At 53.1% G+C, this 21,288-nt stretch overlaps 1 protein-coding gene across 4 annotated transcripts in view; it reads right to left on the bottom strand.

The window, feature by feature from the left end:
- The window catches only part of TRAPPC9 (trafficking protein particle complex subunit 9), a 567,631-nt gene that overhangs the window by 430,307 nt on the left and 116,036 nt on the right, over nucleotides 1-21,288 (bottom strand). For all 4 annotated transcript variants that reach the window (XM_043601844.1, XM_043601846.1, XM_043601845.1 and 1 more), the window contains 3 exons: nucleotides 14,026-14,171; nucleotides 5,402-5,487; nucleotides 2,310-2,436 (listed from right to left, as the gene is read on the bottom strand). In XM_043601844.1, coding sequence (XP_043457779.1) covers nucleotides 2,310-2,436; nucleotides 5,402-5,487; nucleotides 14,026-14,171 — 359 coding nt within the window. The remainder of the gene's footprint in view (nucleotides 1-2,309; nucleotides 2,437-5,401; nucleotides 5,488-14,025; nucleotides 14,172-21,288) is intronic.

The following is a 21,288-nucleotide window of genomic DNA, read 5'->3' on the forward strand; positions in this document are numbered from 1 at the left end:
CTGTTGCTGAAAATGACTACAAAGAAATTCAAAACCTGATGACCAATCCTGCCGTGTCTAATCATATTTCTGAGAATACACAGTCAGCCCTTCCCACTTTGCACAGCAGGTGCGCCAAAAATGAACACCAACCAGTCCGTACCAATAAGAGCTGTGCTACCAGGGCTCTGAGTCCTCGTCCACCGGTTATCGGTTATTGGTTAGCCCGTCAGTCCTAATTATTTCCTCTGCCATCCGTCTCCCTCGCTCCACTCCCCGGTCACGGCTGCGGCCCTACCTTTGTCATTTCATCCCTGGATTATGCCAACAACTTCACAGTCGGTCTCCCTGCCTCCTGCCCATCTCCAGCCCACATTGCACGCAGCAGCCTGGGGTCCCTCCGGACTGCCCGCCTGGCTGTATCTCTCCTCGAATCGAATGCGGCCCGCGGGAGAAAACCAGCATCCCGTGGCATGATTTACAAGGTCCTTCCAGGTCTGTCCTCTGTCTCCCTCCCTTCACGGCCTCGTCACCCTTTTGCTTTGGGCCAGGTCCTCGAAGCCGTCCCTGGTTCCCCAACACACGCAGGTCTCTGGACCACTTGTTCTTTCTGCCTGGAAGCCCCCTACTCCCCACCCCATCCACTCGCATAATTCCCCTTTGGCCTTCAAAGCTCAGGGTCCCTCAGTAGGAGAAAGAAAGCCCTTCTCGGCCCACGCGCCCCTTCTGGGCCTTCTCCCCCACGTTCGGCCACTCACGCGCTCGGCCCCTCCCGGCACTTGCTGCCACATATCCTAACCCACCTCACCCCCCGCAGACATCGCCCTTCCCCAGAACTGTCCCCATTTCAGTCACTAAGTATCTACTGAAGACCCACCGCGTGCCAGGGACCAGCAAGACGGACGAGCCCAGTGAGCAGTTGCAACCACTGGCCTGGAGGGACACACGCGGGTGCGGTAGGAGCGCCTGGCGGCGCACCTGACCCAGCACGGAGAAGCTGAGCACAATCCCCAAGGGCAGAGGAAATGTGAGCCAAGAACAGAGAGAGGCACAGGGCCAGGCAAGTCCGGAAGCAGCAGCAGAAGGAAAAGCACAGGCAGAGGCTCAGAAAGCCTATGGGAGGGACGCGTAACTCAGGGGGAGGGGAGGGGCACGAGGCGCCACGGGCCCGGATCACACGGGGGAGCGCCGAAGCCACGTTACGGAGTCCAGCCTGGATGGGGCAGGTATGGGGAAGGTGCTAAGACTCGTGGTTAAGAGATGACACGGGCAGATGGGCACTGCGGAAAGGCCACTTGACAGCAGTGTGGGAAGCGGGCTCACCAGCCACCAAGACTTGACAGAGAAAGACGAGCCCATCCGTTGCTTTTGTGACAAACCCTGTAAGAAGGTCTCCTTCTGTCTCTGAGGGCCTGCAGAGGCAGACAGGAGCACTGAGGTTCCCGTCAGTAGGGCAGGGGCAGGGGTGGGGCTGGTGAGAGGCGGCAGGGGGCAAGGCAGCATCCGAGGACGCGCTTCGGGCACCCAGCAGGATGGTGACGCCCTCACCGAGATGGGGCAACCAAGGTGCCAGCCGGTCAGTGGTTGGCTATGCAGGTTCAGGAAAGGGGTCCGGACAGAGCCACGGCCTGGGAATCAGCAGCATATGGATGAGCCCTGAAGCCAGAGAAGTCACTGAGAGGACAGAGACTGCCTAGAGGTAGCCCGATGGGGGTGGGGGGGAAGAGGGCAGATGGGGGAAGGGAGGAGGGAAGGACAGAGCCTGGCCCTGAGGAATACCACGGAGGGTCGTGTAGAAGCAGCATCTGCAGGGCACTGAGTGTGAAGGGGAGCAGAAGGGGTGTCTGACAGAAGCTGGAGGAGGATGCCCACGAGGGCGGGTGGGCCGAGCAGCAACGGCAGACCAAACTGGGTCAGCCAGGGACAACCCCCGCACACGGCAGGTCACAACACCAACAGAGAGGGGGACAGTGGACTCTGTGTGTCTACACGGACCCTTGATGAGGTGTGGCAGGAGGGCCCGATGGCGGAGGGGAGCCCACAGGCACGTCTGCAGACCCGCCGGAGGAGATGGGCCGCACAGAACGGTGACAGGAGGGCGAGGAGGCCAGACACGGAGTCGGACCCCTCCCGCTGTAACAGCGCTGAGGGCCGACTGCATCCCGGGCACTCAAAACCGTTCCTCTCCATGTCGCAGCCCCAGGCATCGTGATCTGGCCATCGCCCCTGGACTGGGACCGACACCAGGGACCGGTGCCGGGCCTCCGTGGGGCAGGACAGGGGGTCCGGCAGCCCTGCTGGAGCTGAACTCAGAAAGCAAGTCTCCTTACCGTTCACAGTAATCATTCCAGTCGTCTGCGGGACCCCAACGAGAGTCACTGGGTAAAGGCCAGACTCCGCCGGAAGGGAGAGCGCCGCGGGGAGGGACTCGAAGTCCACGCCGCTGGTGAGGAGCCCCTAAAACAAGCAATAGCAACGTGGGACACAGCACAAAGCGCCGCTGCCTCACGGGTCCCCCCAGACGCAGGGCGCCCGCCCGCCCACAGGCCCGGGCCACCGGGAGGAGGACGGCAATGCCTGGCCTGCGTGAAGGTCCACAGAGAGCCGCAGGCTTGGTCTCGACGTGCACGTGACGCAAACAACCTGGAGACGGGCAGCACTGTGGGTGCCTGAACAATTCCATCTCGATGTTAGCCCTGCTCTCCGCTGTTTTACCAAGTTGGAATGTAAACGTAATGGAAAAAAATAAAATATGTGAACACAGAGAAAAAAAACAAAGGATGGAAATACGATCATCCATCGACATCCCTCACTGAATGATCAAGTCATGTCACCATGTGCCAGGCTGTGCTCCACAGGGAACAAGACAGATTCCTCGGCTTCGGGGAGCCGCCCACAACCGTCAACAGCACAGGGATGTCAGTGCTCAGCACTTCTCCTCGGCGCTGTAACAGAGGTCCTACCCAGTGCAAGAGGCAAGAAAAAGAAACTAAAGGCACGCAAACAGTTTACTCGCAAAAACCAAAACTATAAACATAAAAAGCCCTGTGGAAACCACAAGGAACCTTGAACTGACAAGTGCGTTTAGCAAAGGCACAAAGTCAGCGTGAAAAAAAGCAAAGGTATTTCTATAATCCAGCAACAAACAAAAAATATTAGAAAATAAAATACAAAAACACCATTAACTAAGAGAACAGAAACATCGACCGCATGGCAGTCGAGCTGATGAACGACGGGTAAAGAGTGCTCCCCAGGCAAGGGCACGCACGAAGGAGAGGCCCAGGACCTTTCTGGGGCTTGTCTTCCGCGGTGCCGCGGTCTACGTGGCCCTGAACCTACCAGACCCAGACACGCTACAGGACTGAGCCACTGAGCCAGCACAACGGTGCCGGGGCCCCAGTTCTCACGCTGACGGAAAGGACAAGGCGTGGGAAGGAGGAAGGCAGGACAGGGCCCCGTGGAGACTGGCGAGAGCCGGCGGCACCACCCTGAAGTCAGGGCTGACGCAGTCTGTACGTGTATCGTGCACACAAGTGCGTATGGGCGGGGGTGTGCGCGTGTAAGCAGATGTGTGCATGCAGGTGTATCTGTAAGCACATGTCTGCGTGCACGCGCGCATGCTTTTCCTCACTCTGTCTCTAGAGAGCCCCCAGAAGCAGACACTCCAGCAACACGGAGCGCACCTAGGCCCAGATCTGGAGCAAAAGTGCGCAATGATCTCCATGCAGAACAGAGGCAGTGGGCCGGAGAGCAGGCACAGAAACCAGAGGATGGCTAGTGGCTCCAGGCGAAATGTGTCGGCATTTTATTTCTTCTCAAAATAGCGATAAGCAAACGTGGCAAAGCGTGGACGGTGGACATTCTAGGAAGGCCTAACACTCCCTGTAACATTTCATACGCTTGAAATATTTCGTTATTTTTTCATTCTGGCCACGATCTCTGGGCTACCTTCTAGTGGCAATTTTTATTTTATTCTTTGTGCTTCCTTTTTATTAAAAAGCGCATATTACTTTTAAACCAGATAAAAATAAAAGCCACTTTTTAAGACAAAAAAAATCAGTGTGTCAGAAAGAACAGCAAGCATCTGATACTTGAAGCACTTTGGGGAAAATTCTCTAAACAAGTATCTCCCGATTCAGGCCAAGAGACAGAAAGTCACCATTAAGAGGCCTGATGCGAGAGCAAACCCTAAAGCGGGCAGCTTCTTGCACAAGAGGAGGACGACAGTACGCACTGCTGCCGGCCTCCTCTCTGAGCGACCTCAGGGCTGTAGGCTTGACGGTGGGCTGAGTGTCTCAGAGCTCAAATGAATTCTGGAGACCTATGTATGCCTCAGGCGGAGAGCCGGCGCAGTACCTTCAATAGCCACCAGTGGGCCGGTGCACTCCCACTCTTCCTTCTATTCTCAGCTAAGCCTTTGTCTCTCCGGAAAGCCTTCCTGGACTCTCCACGGGGACCCTGCCGCATCTCGTGCACCCACAGCACTGACCACGGCAGGGACCGGGTCTCCCAAGGGCCCTGCCTGCGGCCTGATACGTGGCATGAGCACTCAGTAAGACATCTGCATGAAAAGCCCACCTCTTACCCTGAGTGTAAGTCATTCAACTCTGAAGGAAAACATGAACGATCTCAAAACCGTCCTTCACAAGTCTCCGAAAAATTACCAAGCAGTACTATACGCTAACATGCAGCATTAGATAACAATACACAGCGCAAAGCCTACGTGACAACGCACGGCAGCCGGTGGTGACCCGAGGCACCGAGCAGTGCTACATAATAATAAGCAGAGAAGACTTGAGAAACGGAACCCGTGTGACAGGTGGGAGGCTCTGCTCCGGAAACAGGATGAATCTGGAGAGACAGTACACATCTCCTTCCCACGGACTGTGGAATTGGGTGAGTGGCCCCAGGAGAGACCACTACGGAGTGAACCTTCAATGCCCTCCACAAAACACGGGAACAGGAAAGCAGAATTCAAAGCAGAGAGAAACCTCACACTGGCGGTGCAGTAACTTCCACTCTTACCCCACACAGCCTGCTCTTCCCTCAGGCCTTGATCGTCTAGCAATAAAGTAAGGCTGATACTGAGCAGTGGACACAATATACACTTCGTAACCTGTGCCACTCTCATGTAAATTTCAACATGATTATTTCAAATCTCCCATCCAATCGACTACGCTTGGTATGTGTTCAAATCAGAGGTTATCTGTTCACGGATTCAACCACAGAGCACCAAGCACTAAGGACACAGAAATGACAAGAAGTGGTCGGTCTTCCTTCACAAAAACCTTATAATCTCTGGCAAAACAAATATAAAAATAGACGCATATCATAGGGCGTGTGTCTCAAACATTAATTTAAAAACTTAGTTTCATGGTAAGCTGGTGTTGAGCCCAAAAGGTCAGTGGTTAGTGATACGTACCATGTTTTCAACTCGGAGTTCAAACGGCATCGGGTTGTAGACCATCAGCTGAACTTCACACACGTCTCCTTGAACCCACTGGAAATCTAGAAACACACACACACACAGCCATGCGTCAGCGGGTATCCTGCATATTTTACATAGTTTCAGATTACTCTCTGGCAATTCATCTTTCCAGTGAGACAGTGGGCATTAAGATCGTCTCTCGATGAAAATTCAAAGCCACCGTCACTGCAGCTTTTTCTCGAAAACAAAGTAAGTCACCACTGCCACTTGGATGCTTCGTATCCGCCTTTGGTCACCATCTTTATAGCAGGTTGAATTCATGCCAGGGTGTCAAATGCAGCTTTACAAACCTGAAATCAATCCAGACAGCACCACTCCCGGCGCAGACCTGTAAGTCACACAGACCTCCACTGACCCAGAGGCTGGTACTTAGGAAGACAGTGATAGTCAACTCCAGGGAGCATACACCATGACCTCCCCCCCCCCCCGTCCCCTCTCTAAGAATGTGAGAGAAGATGGTGGCCTCTCCTCCAGGCCACGCCCAGGTCAGCTGTAGTCCAACAGCTGTCGAAGGCAGAATTCTGAGATGACCCCCGAGATCCCCAACCCTGGTGGGTACGCCCTGCGTAATCTTCCCCCCACCCCAAGTGTGAATACGGTGATTAGGTTATGCTCTATAACAAAAGTGAAGGGATTTTGCATAAAGGTCCCAAATCACTTGGCTTCGAGCTCATCAATGGGAAATTGTCCTCGGGAGGGGCTGATCTAATTTAGGTAGGCCATTAAAAGGGACCGCACCCCTCGTGGGAGAAAAGATTCAAAGCATGAGTGGGTGTATGGAGAAGGCCACAGTGGCAAGAATCCAGAGGGCCTCGAAGAAATGGCAACGGTCCTGGTTAACAGCCAGCAAGAGAGCTGGGACCCCAGTCGTGCAACCACAAGGAAGGGAATGAGAACAACTTGAAGGACCCTGACCCAGATCCTTCCCTCCAGCCTCCAGGTGAGGACAAAGCCCCAGCTGACACCTGGATTTCAGCCTGGGAGACCCTGAACAGTGGACCCAGCTAACGCACGCTAAACTCCTGACCCACAGAAACAGCGAGAACATAAATCTCAGTTGTTCTAAGCCACTAAGGTGGTAGTGATTTGTTACAAAGCAACAGAAAACTAAAGCAGTCCCCACCTCCACTCCCCTGGCTCTCTGCTTCAAGATAACCCGTTCGCAAACCAGAAGGAACTTCGAAATCAATTAACATATGTTGGGCACGAGTCGTGTGGGTGTGAGGCACTGGTGAGGAGTTTATCTCATTACTCTTCATCATCACCTCGTGAGACAGGCCTCATAATCCCCATTGTGACAGGGCAGACACTCGAGGTCCAGACGAGTTCGTAAATGCGCCCAGGAATCACACAGCTAGGAAGTGGTGCAGCAGGGCCTCGAACCCAGCACTGGGAACTCAAAGAGTATCTAGAATAGACACTGGTGTTAAAAGGGCTTTTCACAGTAGGTACTGAGATTTACTAGTTAGAATTCTTCAGCTTTCACCGAGCTTTCATAAAGATACCAGTGCAAACACTGCACCCAGCAGCCTGCACGCAGACTAGACCGGCCACGCCAAACCTGTGACACACGGCCCACAGCTGGCATCCTCAAACTGACGAAATAAAGAAATAGCCTGCCAGGTGAGTTCATTTTAAAAGTGCTGGCACAACCGTGGGGCGCCTGGGTGACTCAGTCGGCTAAGCGTCCGACTCTTGGTTTTGGCTCAGGTCACGATCTCACGGTTTCATGGGTTCGAGCTCCTTACTGGGCTCCACACTGAGAGGACAGAGCCTGGCTGGGATTCTCTCTCTCCCTCTCTCTGCCCCTCCCCTGCTCATGCACTCTCTCTCTCTCAGAACAAATAAACTTCAAAAACAAATAAAAACTCAAAGTGCTTGCACAACCATGTGTTCATCTGAGCCTGCTGTCAATGCAGGGAAGTGATCAGCAGAGCAAGGACGTCCTCATTCACACACAAGGAGCAGGCCCTGCCAGGCTGAAGGGCCGCCCTCCTGGCCACTGCGCGAAGGAGGCGGCTGAGAGCGGGACTCGCGGCTGCCGGGCTCCAGGCCCGTGCTCTCCTCGCTGTGCTGCCCCACCACGCTGGCCCCAGAAACCCAGGCCTCCTCCGACCTGCGTCCCGCCCCCTCCTTCCCCGGCCCCCCGGCCGTCAGGCGGAACCCGCCAGGACAGGCTCACAGAAGCCATCCTCCGGGGCGCGCCGTGCCTCCACAGGGCCCTGCAGCAGCAGCTCTGAACCCACGCCGGGTGCCTTCCCACAGCCAGTGAAAACGTCACCTGTTTTAACAGGCTGCTCTGCCCGGCCGCTGAGGGGCCGTTTTCTCTGTCATTGTCAAAAAATCATCATTTAAAACCTCATTTTCTGGGGCGCCTGGGTGGCTCAGTCGGTTGAGCGTCCGACTTCGGCTCAGGTCATGATCTCACAGTTCGTGGGTTCGAGCCCCGCGTCGGGCTCTGTGCTGGCAGCTCGGAGCCTGGAGCCTGGAGCCTGGAGCCTGCTTTGGAGCTTGGAGCCTGTTTCGAATTCTGTGTCTCCTTCTCTCTCTGCCCCTCCCCTGCTCACGCTCTGTCTCTCTCTGTCCCTCAAAAATAAGTAAATAAACATCTTTAGAAAACACTTTTAAAAGTCATTTTCCAGGGGCGCCTGGGTGGCGCAGTCGGTTAAGCGTCCGACGTCAGCCAAGTCACGATCTCGCCGTCCGGGAGTTCGAGCCCCGCGTCGGGCTCTGGGCTGATGGCTCAGAGCCTGGAGCCTGTTTCCGATTCTGTGTCTCCCTCTCTCTCTGCCCCTCCCCGTTCATGCTCTGTCTCTCTCTGTCCCAAAAATAAATAAAAAACGTTGAAAAAAAAAATTAAAAAAAAAAAAAAGTCATTTTCCTGGGGTTCTGAAAGGAATCATTTAAACTTGCGTGGCCCCACTCTATAAAGGTAAATCTAAGAGAAATCACTGGTGACATCACCAGTCACGTGACTATTTTTTTTTCTGAAAGAAGGAGATCATCTCTCCCAGCCTCAGCGTGTCAGACCACACGGTGGAGGCCCTTCCTCGAGATTCCCCCCAGAAACCGCAGAAGGGACAGCCACGGATCCAGGCCCTGCCCGCCCTGAGCCGCACCACACTCTGTCCACTACGCTGGATGACGCACGCGGCAGGACGCACTCCTGAGCCCCCGCTGCATCCCCAGCACCTAGCACAGCGCTCGCCACAGCTGCCAGGGACCTTCGGAACATCCCCTCGCTCGACCCTCACGAAAGGCCTCTGCATGAGCCGCTCTGGTCTTCCGCACGGCAGCAGCCCGGGGAAACGCGGTCTCGTCTGAGGCTGCACCATGGGAAGCCGCAAGGCCAGGTTGTGGCCCGAGGCCACGTGACAGCCACGGCCTGCCCGGGCCACCACACTGCCTCTGGGGCGGCGGCCAACCTCAGCACTGAGCCCGGCCCTGCCACCGTGTCCGAGCACCCATCACACAAACCCCCTGGCCCTGCCCGCCGTGCCCAAGCCCGGGGCATGTGCCACAATCGGCTCGGCCCAGAGCTGAACTGGGGCAGCAGCGACGCTGGCAACAAGCAGACAGAAAGATGGGTAAGGTCTTCCAAGCTGGAGCGCAGCCGGTCCCAGAAACTGCCCCCCGGGGTTTTTTGTTCCCGAACACTCTACGTCCCCTGCTGTGATGATGGCTCCCCCAATTATACGCAAAGATTCATTTATAGAGATGGGAGTTTTAGGTTAAAGATACATGATTCTTCAAACCTCTAGGCAGGTCTTCGCTGATGAGTGTATTGCCAAAAAGATACTGGAAGCCACAGAATATAAATTACATATTCCTACCCGTGGGTATTCAACAAATAACATGCATTTTGGCCGAGGCTTCTGTTATATTTCAGACAAACCCTTGCATCATCCACGGAATTCATCCTCAGCCCAGATGAGCAGGCGCTTGTCACTGCAATGAGGACCCACATGATAAGGATAATTCCTGGGCTTTGACTCGTAAACCTCAGCCGGAGACTGGGTCCCGCACGCGCTGGCTGTCCGGCCCGGGGTAGGTCATTCTTACTGACTCAGTCTTAATCTTCTCCCTTGTCAATTGGGGATATAATGCCTGCAGCATCATGCAATTATGCGAATCACTGGAAAATGCTTGTTTAAGCTCTCTGCAACAATGCAGGGCATTATTTTCATAAAGAGAAGCCTCAACAATTTAAGACTGGAGAGGAAAAACTAAAGAGGCAGGACTGGCTCTAGAGGGGACTGGGGGAGGGGTTGGAGCCACAATCACACAGGCCCAGGCTGAGGTGATGGGGTGGGGAGGGGGTTGGCTAATGCTCTGCTGTCACCAGGTCAAACCTTCATAATTTCTGAACAAGGGGGCCCCACAAATCATGCAGCTGGTCCTGAGAAGGAGTCTCATGCTTCCAGGCCTCCCAAATAACCTCTAGAAATTCCTCTAAACAAAATGGTGACAGTTTCCTAAAAACATTCTTTCGTGGAGAAAGCTCATGGCCAACTCCAACGAGACCGAAAAGAATAGCCAGAGACTCCAATGGCCCAAGGGAGTACAGCTTCCACTGCGACTGCCTGAAGACGAAGCCCGCCCACCATCAAGAGCCAGGAAGACACAGCCTGGAACTGGACCCCAGTCTTCCACCTCCAAAGAGGTCAAAGGACGCGTTTCCATGGGGAAAACAGGCCCCGCCCACGGGAGCCCCGGGCCCTCCCCGTTCTCCCCCCATGCACCCTGAGCCCCCCTGCTTCCTCCAGTCCTCCCAAGCCTGTCCTCCAGAGCAGGGGTGCCGGGGGGGGGGGGGGAGGGGCAGGAGAAACTGTCTCCAAATCAACAGACTCCAACTAGAATGTCAAAGACAAGCTTTCACCACAAACGCCTGTTTGGGGGGGGGGGGGTCTCTCCCCAGTAACATCCAGGAAACACTAGCAGCTGGTCACTCATTCACGTTAAGGAACATTTACCGGTCTTTGCTGACTCCGTATCAGGTGCCAGTCCCCGCTGGACAACGGGAGGGAGCTGGCGGCACAGACCCCCACCACAGCCCTGGGCTGCCACAGATTCAATCACCAACGCGAGGGGAGCCACGTCACCCGGCACCGCCACCGCCACCAGGGAGGCCACCAGGGGCAGAACGGCCTCTGTCACCCCCACGCAAGGGCCACCGTGGCAGACCCGACGGCATCCGGCCGGCAGGGAGTGGGGGGGGATGTGGTTTTCAGGCTTTCGGCGCAAGCAGCCCGGCGAGGAGGGCGGGCAGCAGCATGCGGCTCCTGGGGAACGTGCCCGTGGCCTGGTTCTCGTTCCCCTGATGGTGGCGCAAACGGAAAACACTCCAACACTGTCAGAGAAGGCTCAAGACCTCATCGTCTTAAATATATTTATTAAAGCTATGCAGTCGAGAAAGGCCAGGGTTCCAAAGCCACAGAGGAGGCTGGTTTTTTTCCACTTCAGCCCATCTCTGTTTAGTTAATGGCGCTAATTAAAACTAGCCATTATGTTATTTATTGGTCCACCTACTGGTACTTTCTACTGCTTGAAATTGCTACTTAACACTTCCTCCAGCTTGTACCTACACCTCACGACTGCAGGGGCCACGACTACCTCGGCATCATTAGAACCGCAGGGCCCCAGCTGCCACATGCCTGGCAAGTAGGAAACCTGAGGGGAGTTTATCGATGGGTGAACGACTGAACCAATGGGGACACACACGCACACACGCGCGCACACGCACATACACAGAGAGACTGTAGTGTGCTTCGCACTTGGGATCCTGTTTTCAGAAACGTATCAGAGGGGCACCTGGGCAGCTCAGTCCACTGAGTGTCCAACTTGAGCTCAGGTCCTGATCTCACGGTTCGTGGGTTCAAGCTCTGCATTGAGCTCTCTGCTGACAGCGTGGAGAGATAAACTTAAAAAAAAAAAAGAAAAGAAACTGGGGCACCTGGGTGGCTCGGTCAGCTGAGCATCCAACTCCTGATTTCGGCTCAGGTCATGATCTTACAGTTCAGGAGTCTGAGCCCCATGTCACGCTCTGTGCTGACAGTGGAGAGCCTGCTTGGGATTTTCTTTCTCTCTCTCTCTCTCACCCTCTGTTTTTCAAGGACACGATCCCGTATTTCTTCCTTTATTTGCTTCTTGTTTTAAATAACGAACCACCAGAGCCCCCCAAACCATACCTTGCTCCCCAAGAGACAACATCACCACCGAGGGAGCCTCTAGGACGCCTTCCGAAGTGTGAGGTTTCCCTGCCCCCAGCTGGTCCAACGCCTACTGCTTGTCCACGCTCAGTAGGAGAGTCAGCAGGTACCGCTGGTGACAGGCCTACCGTTTCAGACAACCCGACCTACACCTCATCTTGTCATTCAACCTCTCGTGTGCTTACGCCCTGCCTGCCCACACTGAGCGGGACACCAGCAGAGGGCAGGGGCTGGTGTCATCACTCACTCGAGCCCCTGCCACATGTGCTCTGTGCTCGGCAGAAAACCGGAGGGCACCGGCCTGCTCTAAAAAGATGTGGACTCAGGTTTTCGCTCTGCCACCTGGGAGGTCATCACTCTTTGTTTCTGCAACTATAGAAGAAAACTAACATTTACTTCTTCCAGAAATACTAGGAAAACTGCATGCGCTGAAGTGTGACACCCTCAGATGAAGGTGGAACAAAGAAATGCCGGCCGTTACAAGAAAGCACGGGGTCTGTCGAGTACCCCCGGCCCAGGTACGCCCTCTGACTTAGGAACAACTTCCTCTCCAACAAAACACTTCGGTTTTAAGGTGTTCAGATAAGTAACTGGGAATAAGGTTTATTATGAGATCCATACAGATGCTAAGAAATTCTAGTGCCGGTATTCACTTACGTAAGAACTCTTCACTGAGACCATGTGGCGTGCATAATGCTGGCACTCTGGCCTTGAGCCACATGGTGCAAGCCAACAGGCACGAAATGCGCCAGGAGCCAAGGCCTGAGCTGAGTTCTTCAACAAGTCATTCAAACTTTCTGGCTCTCAGTTTCCGCATCTGTAAAATGGGGTTCATAATATCTACCCCATTCCTTCCAGCATCCGCGCAGCACTCTTCCAGCGGCTGGTGGGAGGACAGCGGGTGAACAGACGGCAGGGAAACAGAAACAGGTGAGCGCGTACCTGAGGACTATGAAGAGAACCCAGCCTCACGGAGGGCTGGGAGGGCGGCCCCAGCGGTGCAGGGATCAGAGAAGACCGCTCTCTCTGAGGATGGCACGGGGGATGAGCCCCGGGCAGAGGGCGTAGCCGGCACAAAGTCCCGAGACCGCAGCTAGACTGTAACATTCCAAGGACAGCAAGGAGCCGTGCGGCTGGGTGTGAGGACAGGGGCAGTAAGAGAGGCAGCAGCAGAACACAGAGGCAGGCCACGGACGGTCCATGCTGCAGGGCGGGGGTGGGGGTAAGTGCAGCAGGACCCCTGTACCCTGGGAGGAAGCTCCTCGTGGAGTCAGGCTGCCTTTTTGCTACCTTTAGGGTACAGATTAAGAGGAGGAGTAAAACAGGAGAAGAAAGCAGAGAGCAAAAGCTTCTCAGGTCTCGTGTTGAAACTCCTCAGAGGGAGTCAGCAATGGCCCACCAGGGCCGCGCCCGTCAACCCTTCAGCTACGACACTGTGACACACAGGCTCCCGTGTGGCAGCGCTGGGCACCATTATGTCAAGATGTAAGGGGCCCAAGGAAGGGGGAGCTGGCGGAGAACGAGACCCGCTGCTGGGCCAGGCTTTGGAAGGACAGAGAGGGGGCACCCGAGCCTGGGTCTGCTGCGAGGAAGGAGATGAGCAGACAGGGCTGAGACCCAGGGGGGAGCTTGGCGCACAGAAAAGCACGTTGGAGAGTCTCAAGAATGACCGCTGACCCTTATCTATCCCTGAAACACAGCTCACCGGTCCTTGCTGGGCCACCAGACGTCTTGGCATGGGCATCCGCAGCTCCGGCACAAACAAGGGCTCAACAGAGAAAAGAGAGTGATGCCCCTACCCCAGTCCAGCCCAAACCTAGGTCAGCCTCTGATGGCTGATGATTCCCAAGTCACTCTGGGCTCCAAAGATCACTCTCTGGTCGTCTGCCTCAGTCTAGATAACGCAAGTCTGCCCATTTCTAAAACTTCCCCAAAACTCACCTTTGATGGAATCAATTTTAAAAACTCAGATCTAGGGACGCCTCGGTGGCTCAGTTCAGCATCCAGCTCTAGATTTCAGCTCAGGTCATGATCTCACAGTGTGTGGGATCAAGCCCCACATCAGGCTCCACGCTGGCAGGCACAGCGTGCTTGGGATTCTCTCTCCCTCTCTCTCTGCTCCTCCCCCATGTGCTCTCTTCCTCTCTCAAAATAAATAAATAAGCGTTTTTTAAAAATAAAAGTAAAAGACAAAACATCAGATCTAGGGGCAAAGGTCTGACGCTGGCAGCAAATGGGACGAACTGACATGGAGCATACACACACATGCACGAAGGAAGCGGAACGTAGAAACGCCGGCGGAAGCCGGGCGGCAGGGCACAGCCAGGAAGCCAGGATAAATGGGCCTACCTATTTTCTTGTTCCGCTCTTCTCCACGGTTGTGTGCGATAATTGGCGAGTAGATGAAGGGGCTCTTGGTCGACACGTTCTGACCCAGCAAGCTTTTCATTTTCTGTGGCCGGAGGCTGGCGGGAAGGTTCAACAGCTTCACACGCCTGTTGTTTCAAATGGAACAAAAACACTTCAGCCGCCTTGTTAGTGTGGCCTCAGCATAAATACTGCCAAACCTCATGTGACAGAGAAACAACAAACCAAACAGCAGAAGGAGAAACACGCTGCACCTGACCTCAGGGGACCGTGCTCCCCAGGGCGGACAGCAGGCACGCCCTCGGCCAGCCCCCGGGGCCAAGAGGACCCGGCCGAAATCCGAACTGCACCGCTTGCCAGCTCCACGCCTGGGGACAAGTGCCTTGCCCTTTCTGCGCCGGGCCCCTCGTCCACAGGACGCGCACGGGGCCCTCCCCCCACCGACTACTGGGAGGCTTCGAGTCAAGGCTCCGGTACCTGCCGGGCGGCACAGGCTGGCTCCCTGCCACCTGCCTCCCCACCAGTGGGCGCACCCTCCACACGGAGGAGCCCCTGACCGTGAGAGCCAAAGGTGCCAGGTACAAAGGCTGATAGTGCCGTCTGCTCTCCTGAGGAGGAGGGCTGACTCCCCAGCAGCACAGCCTGTGTCTTAAGCTGCTGTCCCCGCTGTAGGTGTTCGCTCACAGCCACTCACGCTCAGGTCGGTCAGCTACCGTTAATCTGGAAGTGGCCGAACTCCGCAGCCTGAGCACATCCAGACCCCTGCTCCTCACTTCTTACACATCACCTCAGTTAAGCATCCCAACCACCCTCCCAGCTTGGGTTCTATCACTATGCCCTCCGCGTCATCAATCAGGTAACTGACACGAGAGAGACTGCAAATTACCCCAATCACAGGGCCTAAAGCTGTGACACCACAGGAGGTGCTATGCTTCTTTTTTAATATGAAATGTATTGTCAAATTGGTTTCCATACGACACCCAGTGCTCATCCCAACAGGTGCCCTCCTCGATGCCCCTCCCCCACCCTCTCCTCCCTCCCACCCCCCATCAACCCTCAGTTTGTTCTCAGTTTTTAAGAGTCTCTCATGGTTTGCCTCCCTCCCGCTCTGTAACTTTTTTTTCCCCTTCCCCTCCCCCATGGTCTTCTGTTAAGTTTCTCAGGATCCACATAAGAGTGAAAACATATGGTATCTGTCTTTCTCTGTATGGCTTATTTCATTTAGCATACACTCTCCAGTTCCAACCACATTGCTACAAAAGGCCATATTTCATTCTTTCTCATTGCCAAGTAGTATTCCATTGTGTATATAAACCACAATTTCTTTATCCATTCATCAGTTGATGGACATTTAGGCTCTTTCCATAATTTGGCTATTGTTGAAAGTGCTGCTGTAAACATTGGGGTACAAGTGCCCTTGTGCATCGGCACTCCTGTATCCCTTGGGTAGATTCCTAGCAATGCTATTGCTGGGTCATAGGGTAGACCTATTGTTAATTTTTTGAGGAACCTCCACACTGTTTTCCAGAGCGGCTGCACCAGTTTGCATTCCCACCAACAGTGCAAGAGGGTTCCCATTTCTCCACATCCTCTCCAGCATCTATAGTCTCCTGATTTGTTCATTTTAGCCACTCTGACTGGCGTGAGGTGGTATCTCAATGTGGTTTTGATTTGTATTTCCCTGATGAGGAGCGACGTTGAGCATCTTTTCATGTGCCTGTTGGCCATCTGGATGTCTTCTTTAGAGAAGTGTCTATTCATGTTTTCTGCCCATTTCTTCACTGGATGATTTGTTTTTCGGGTGTGGAGTTTGGTGAGTTCTTTATAGATTTTTGGATACTAGCCCTTTGTCCAATGTGTCATTTGCAAATATGTTTTTCCATTCTGTTGGTTGCCTTTGAATTTTGTTGATTGTTTCCTTTGCAGGGCAGAAGATTTTTATCTTCATGAGGTGCCAATGGTTCATTTTTGCTTTTAATTCCCTTGCCTTTGGAGATGTGTCAAGTAAGAAATTGCTGCAGCTGAGGTCAGAGAAATTTTTCCTGCTTTCTCCTCTAGGGTTTTGGTGGTTTCCCGCCTCACATTCAAGTCCTTCATCCATTTTGAGTTTATTTTTGTGAAGAGTGTAAGAAAGTGGTCTAGTTTTATTCTTCCGAATGTTGCTGTCCAGTTCTCCCAGCACCATTTGTGAAAGAGACTGTCTTTTTTCCATTGGATGTTCTTTCCTGCTTTGTCCATACTTGTTGGCCATACTTTTGTGGGTCCAATTCTGGAGTCTCTATTCCATTGGTCTATGTGTCTGTGTTTGTGCCAATACCATGCTGTCTTGATGATTACAGCTTTGTAGTAGAGGCTAAAGTCTGGGATTGTGATGCCTCCTGCTTTGGTGTTCTTCTTCAAAATTATTTTGGCTATTTGGGGTCTTTTGTGGTTCAATACAAATTTTAGGATTGCTTGTTCTAGTTTCGAGAAGAATGCTGGTGCAATTTTGATTGGGATTGCATTGAATGTGTAGATTGCTTTGGGTAGTATTGACATTTTAACGATATTTATTCTTCCAACCCATGAGCATGGAATGTTTTTCCATTTCTTTATATCTTCTTCAATTTCCTTCATAAGCTTTCTATAGTTTTCAGCATACAGATCTTTTACATATTTGGTTAGGTTTATTCCTAGGTATTTTATGATTCTTGGTGCAATTGTATATGGGATCCGTTTCTTTATTTGTCTTTCTGTTGCTTATTAGTGTATAAGAATGCAACTGATTTCTGAGCTAAGCCTGCCCCTCCCGCCCCTGTGCACCTTGCGGATCCACCCCAGCTAATACGCCCTTGGCCAGATCCCATCAAAGCAGCACAAGCCTGGCAGTGTGCATGTAGCCCAGACAGGGGCCACACCACTCCACAGTGAGTCCTGCCCCTGGGAAAGGGGAAGATAAGGTACACACCAGTCTGACCGTGGCCCCAGCAGTGGGCTGGGGGCAGACATCAGGTCCGACTGCAGCCCCGCCCACCAACACGAGTTACTCCGGAGAGCACAAGGAAGTGCCCTGCAGTTTGGAGCCACCGCAGGGACTACCCAAAAAGGCACTATGCCCTTAAACCACAGCACCTGTGACCCTCCATGACCAGCTAGGCATAACCCCAGTGGGGTTAGAATCTGGAATGTTCCAAGGCCAGGCACTGACAGGACAGGGTGGAGGTGGGACGCTGGGTGGCCTGGCAGCAACCCTCCCAGCACACCTGCCCTCTGCACGTGCAGCGCCTCCTGGCAGGAAGAGAAGGCCAGCAGGTTGTGAGGGAGCCATGGGCGTCCCCCTGGGACTCCGCCCAGGTCGTGAGGGAGCCATGGGCATCCCCCTGGAACTCAGCCCTTTGTTTGTTTCTCATTTCCTTTCAGCACCTTTAGGACGTTGTTTTTCACATATTTTTTATCCCATCTGTTGATGGGCGTTTGGGTTGTCTCCGTGCCTGGGCCATTGTGAGTAATGCTGCAACGAACACGGGGGTGCACACGTCTCCTCGAGATGCTGTTTTCACCCCCTTTGGATCCATACGCAGAAGCAAGATTGCTGCATCATATGGCGGATCTATTTTTAACGTTCTGAGGAACCTCCACGGTGGGTGGACTGATTTACATTCCCACCAATGGCACACAAGGTTCCCTCTTGTCCACATCCTCTTGTCTTCTTGACGACAGCCACAGTAACAGGTGCACGGTGATAGCTCGTTGAGGTCTCGATTCGCATCTCCCTGATGACGAGTGACGCCGAGCACCTCTGTGGTGCAGACACACAACAGGATGTCACTCAGCCACGAGACGACGCACGCTGAAGCAGTGCGCCAGCCTCCAGCTCTCTCCCCTCCACCACGCGGCGATCCGGGAGGCCAGATACTGGCACAGTGGGACACAGGCGTGGACGCAGGCTCCGGGTCACCGAGTAGCCTCAGAGGTCACCTGCCCTGGAAAACTGCCTGACTTGCATCAAACTTCGTGTGAGACATAAACCCTTGTTGTAAGGGCTCATCTCTCCGAGATTCAGGGTTAGTATTTCTGCCACAGCGCAGGCTAACCCACATTGACTAATAAAGACCCCCGTGTAGAATCGGCACAATCAGTGCCTTTCTCAGCTGGAAGGAATCTCAGATACCTAGTGCAATCCTGTCCTATGCACAAGTATCCCTACGGCACGTAGCGGTCGCTCACAACTCCCCCCCGGCCCCACCGTGGACTGTCACAGCCACACACATGACTGTCATCCGTTTTCCACAACGATCCAAGGGAGGAGACAGAGCTTACAAACCAAAGTGCTCCAAGCCAAGGATTCTATCTTGCACACTTGCTCTGACTCCCCTGTCTCTGCATGCACCCAGTATGCTTTATTCATACTGGATCAGAACCACTCACAATTTCTTACCTGTTTCAGTTTGCTGTGAGCTCTCTAAGGACAGGGCACCTGGGCATCCAGTGCCCAGTAGCTCAAGAAACACTGAATGAATCACCTCCCAAAGCTGAATTTCTAACTCAGCTTCCAAATCTTTCAAAACTATAAACTCAAGCCAAAGCAGTTGATCACCAATAGTGGCAAACCCTAGCTGTCCGCAAGCATTCAAAAAGTTATGTGCCACACTACACTGGGACTAAGGTGACCAAACCTCAAGACTGGCCAGGGTGCTATGCCTGGTATGGATCTCATGTCCAGCCAAAAGCGTTCACCTGCTGGTAATTCTCAGGCTGCCCCCTGAGAAGCATACCGAGGTGCGCACAGACCCTGACCAGAGTCTGAAGGAACCACCAGCTATTCAACTGTCATGGATTACGTCATCCCCCTGCACCTCGGCCTTTCCACCTGCAGAACAGGAAAACAACCGCTAGCTGATAATGCTATGGGGAAAGAGGACACCTCCTTTCCTAGTTCCACACCTCCGTGGGAAGGGCTGTCCTCAGAGTAATGGTCCTGTCCTCGCTCTGCCCCTCCCTCACTCCTCCTAAGGCAGGTGGCCAATTCGGAAGGAGAACCAGCTTGTGCAATGCTCAGCACCTTCTCTTGGGGCCTGCCTGCAGAGGGCACACACTGCAAAGAGGCGTAGTCACCGGGCTTTGTTAGACACTGGGGTGGCATCATCTGGCCAGACCCGGGCCATGCCGCTCACTGGATCTTCCGTCTGCCTGAGACAAGTCTTTGTTTCTACTGATCCGAACTCAGGCAAAGACGGAGAAGTATGTGAAGTGATATATTCAAGCTGTAGCAGGCCACTTTTGAGGACTAAGCAAGCTCCTACATCTAGAGCACCTGTAATAGTGCCTAACACAGAGTGGGTTGCAAAAGCCTTTCTCTTCCGCCCCTTAAAACAACACTTGTTTACCAACAGACACCAAAGCCCCTGGTGCAAAGACTCCAACACTGGACTGGAATAAAGAAATTAAGTTCTGGTTCCAAGCCTGCTGGGCCCAGACTGGTTCCAAGACTGCTGAGCCTTGGACCAAGCATAGTGTCATGTTTATTTACGTGTAAAACGATTCTGTTTTCTTACAACACAAAGAGCTCTCCACCCCATGCCACAGTCACCACCTAAAAACGAGATGTCATCTGTGATTCTATAGGATTCCTCTATACAAGCACAGAAATTCCAGAGCTCATAAAAGGTTTCTATAATAGGCAGAAGAGGGGCCCCTGGGTGGCTCAGCTGAGCATCTGACTCTTGATTTCAGCTCAGGTCATGATCCCAGGGTCGTGGGATTGAGCCCTGCCTCGGGCTTTGCGCTGAGGGTGGAGCCTGCTTGGGATTCTCTCTCTCTCTGTCTCTCTCTCTCTCTCTGTCTCTCTCTCTCTATCTCTCTCTCTCTCCCTCTGCCCCTCCCACCTGCTCACTCTCTTGGAAAAAAAAAACACAGAAGTAAAAAATAAACTAAAATTAAATATGCAAAGGAATTCAAAGAGAAGGAATTCTATGGTCAGCCAGAAAACTAACCCAACAAGCAGTCACAGCATTCATTCATAACTCAAAACTTGGCATCAAATGTCTTTTTATAAAATGTATCCTATGGAAGAACAATTATTGAGCCCTTGACCTAAAGGAAACATAGTTCATTTAGCAGGAATCACTGCAAAACTAATAACATTATACATAGTCTGTGAAGCCGCCAACAGGAAAGCAGATTTCCAGGGATAAAGTGTCCAAAACAGGGCTCATATTTAGAGATTCCACTTGGAAAATGCCGACCTGTCAAAGCCTGACTGTGGCTGATGGGGACCATGCAGGGCAGCGCAGAGCACCCCCTGGGATCGCGACATGAGCCACACCAACGACAGGAAGCGGGGAAAGCTGCCGACCTTCTCTTGCTTGGTTTTGACTCCATCTACCTTCTTCACAGCAGAAACCTATCTACGAACCTGCCGGGGACCTCTGCACGGAGGGGCGGGGACTAGAGCAGCCACACGTGCCCCACACTTGGCCAAACACGACCAACACGGCTGGAAAGGGCTCACGTGCCGCCACGGCAGTGACACGTGAGCACCACAGTTCTCACGATCCCCACAAAGCGCTTGTGAGATGCGTCAGGGAGGTTATGCGTGTGGCGATCACACAGAGAAAAGATGCTGGGCAGAGGCTGAACGTGATGAGGTCCCAGGAGCCGAGCCCGGACTGGGACCTGGGATCTGGGAGGCTGGCTGCCCAGCTTCATCAACCAGGAAAACAGCCCCAACTATCATGGCCTCTAGGCCCCTTTGTGAATAAATACCTGTAACCCTTCCTCAAATAATACAATTAACTTTAAGTTTTAGGGGCACCTGGCTGGCTCAGTCAGTAGAACATGCAACTCCTGCTTTCGGGATTGAGAGTTTGAACCCCACGTTGGGTGTAGAGATGACTTAAAAATAAAATTTTTAACAACAACAACAAAAAAAAAGTTTAAGTTTTAAAAGTACCGAAGCCACTCAAAGCCACTCAAAGCCCATTCTGACTGGAGGGTTTGATCCTTATCAATTAGAATACCCACACGAACTCTAGAGCTCTTTCCCAGACTAAAGAAGTCCAATATTAGTTTCTCAGAAAGCAACCAGCAAGTCCTCCCCCGACACCGCCCCTAGATGAACCCTCACTGTTTACTGTAAATGGCGGCTAAGCTTTACTACCACTTCTTCCTTAATAATTCACAACTTCAGTACGTGAACACTCTACAGGACTGTTAGTGGCCTTTGTGTACATTATCATTTTATGGAGATTTCTAGAAGGAACAAAA

The sequence above is a fragment of the Prionailurus bengalensis genome, chromosome F2 (assembly GCF_016509475.1).
Source record: "Prionailurus bengalensis isolate Pbe53 chromosome F2, Fcat_Pben_1.1_paternal_pri, whole genome shotgun sequence".
Lineage (NCBI taxonomy): Eukaryota > Metazoa > Chordata > Mammalia > Carnivora > Felidae > Prionailurus > Prionailurus bengalensis.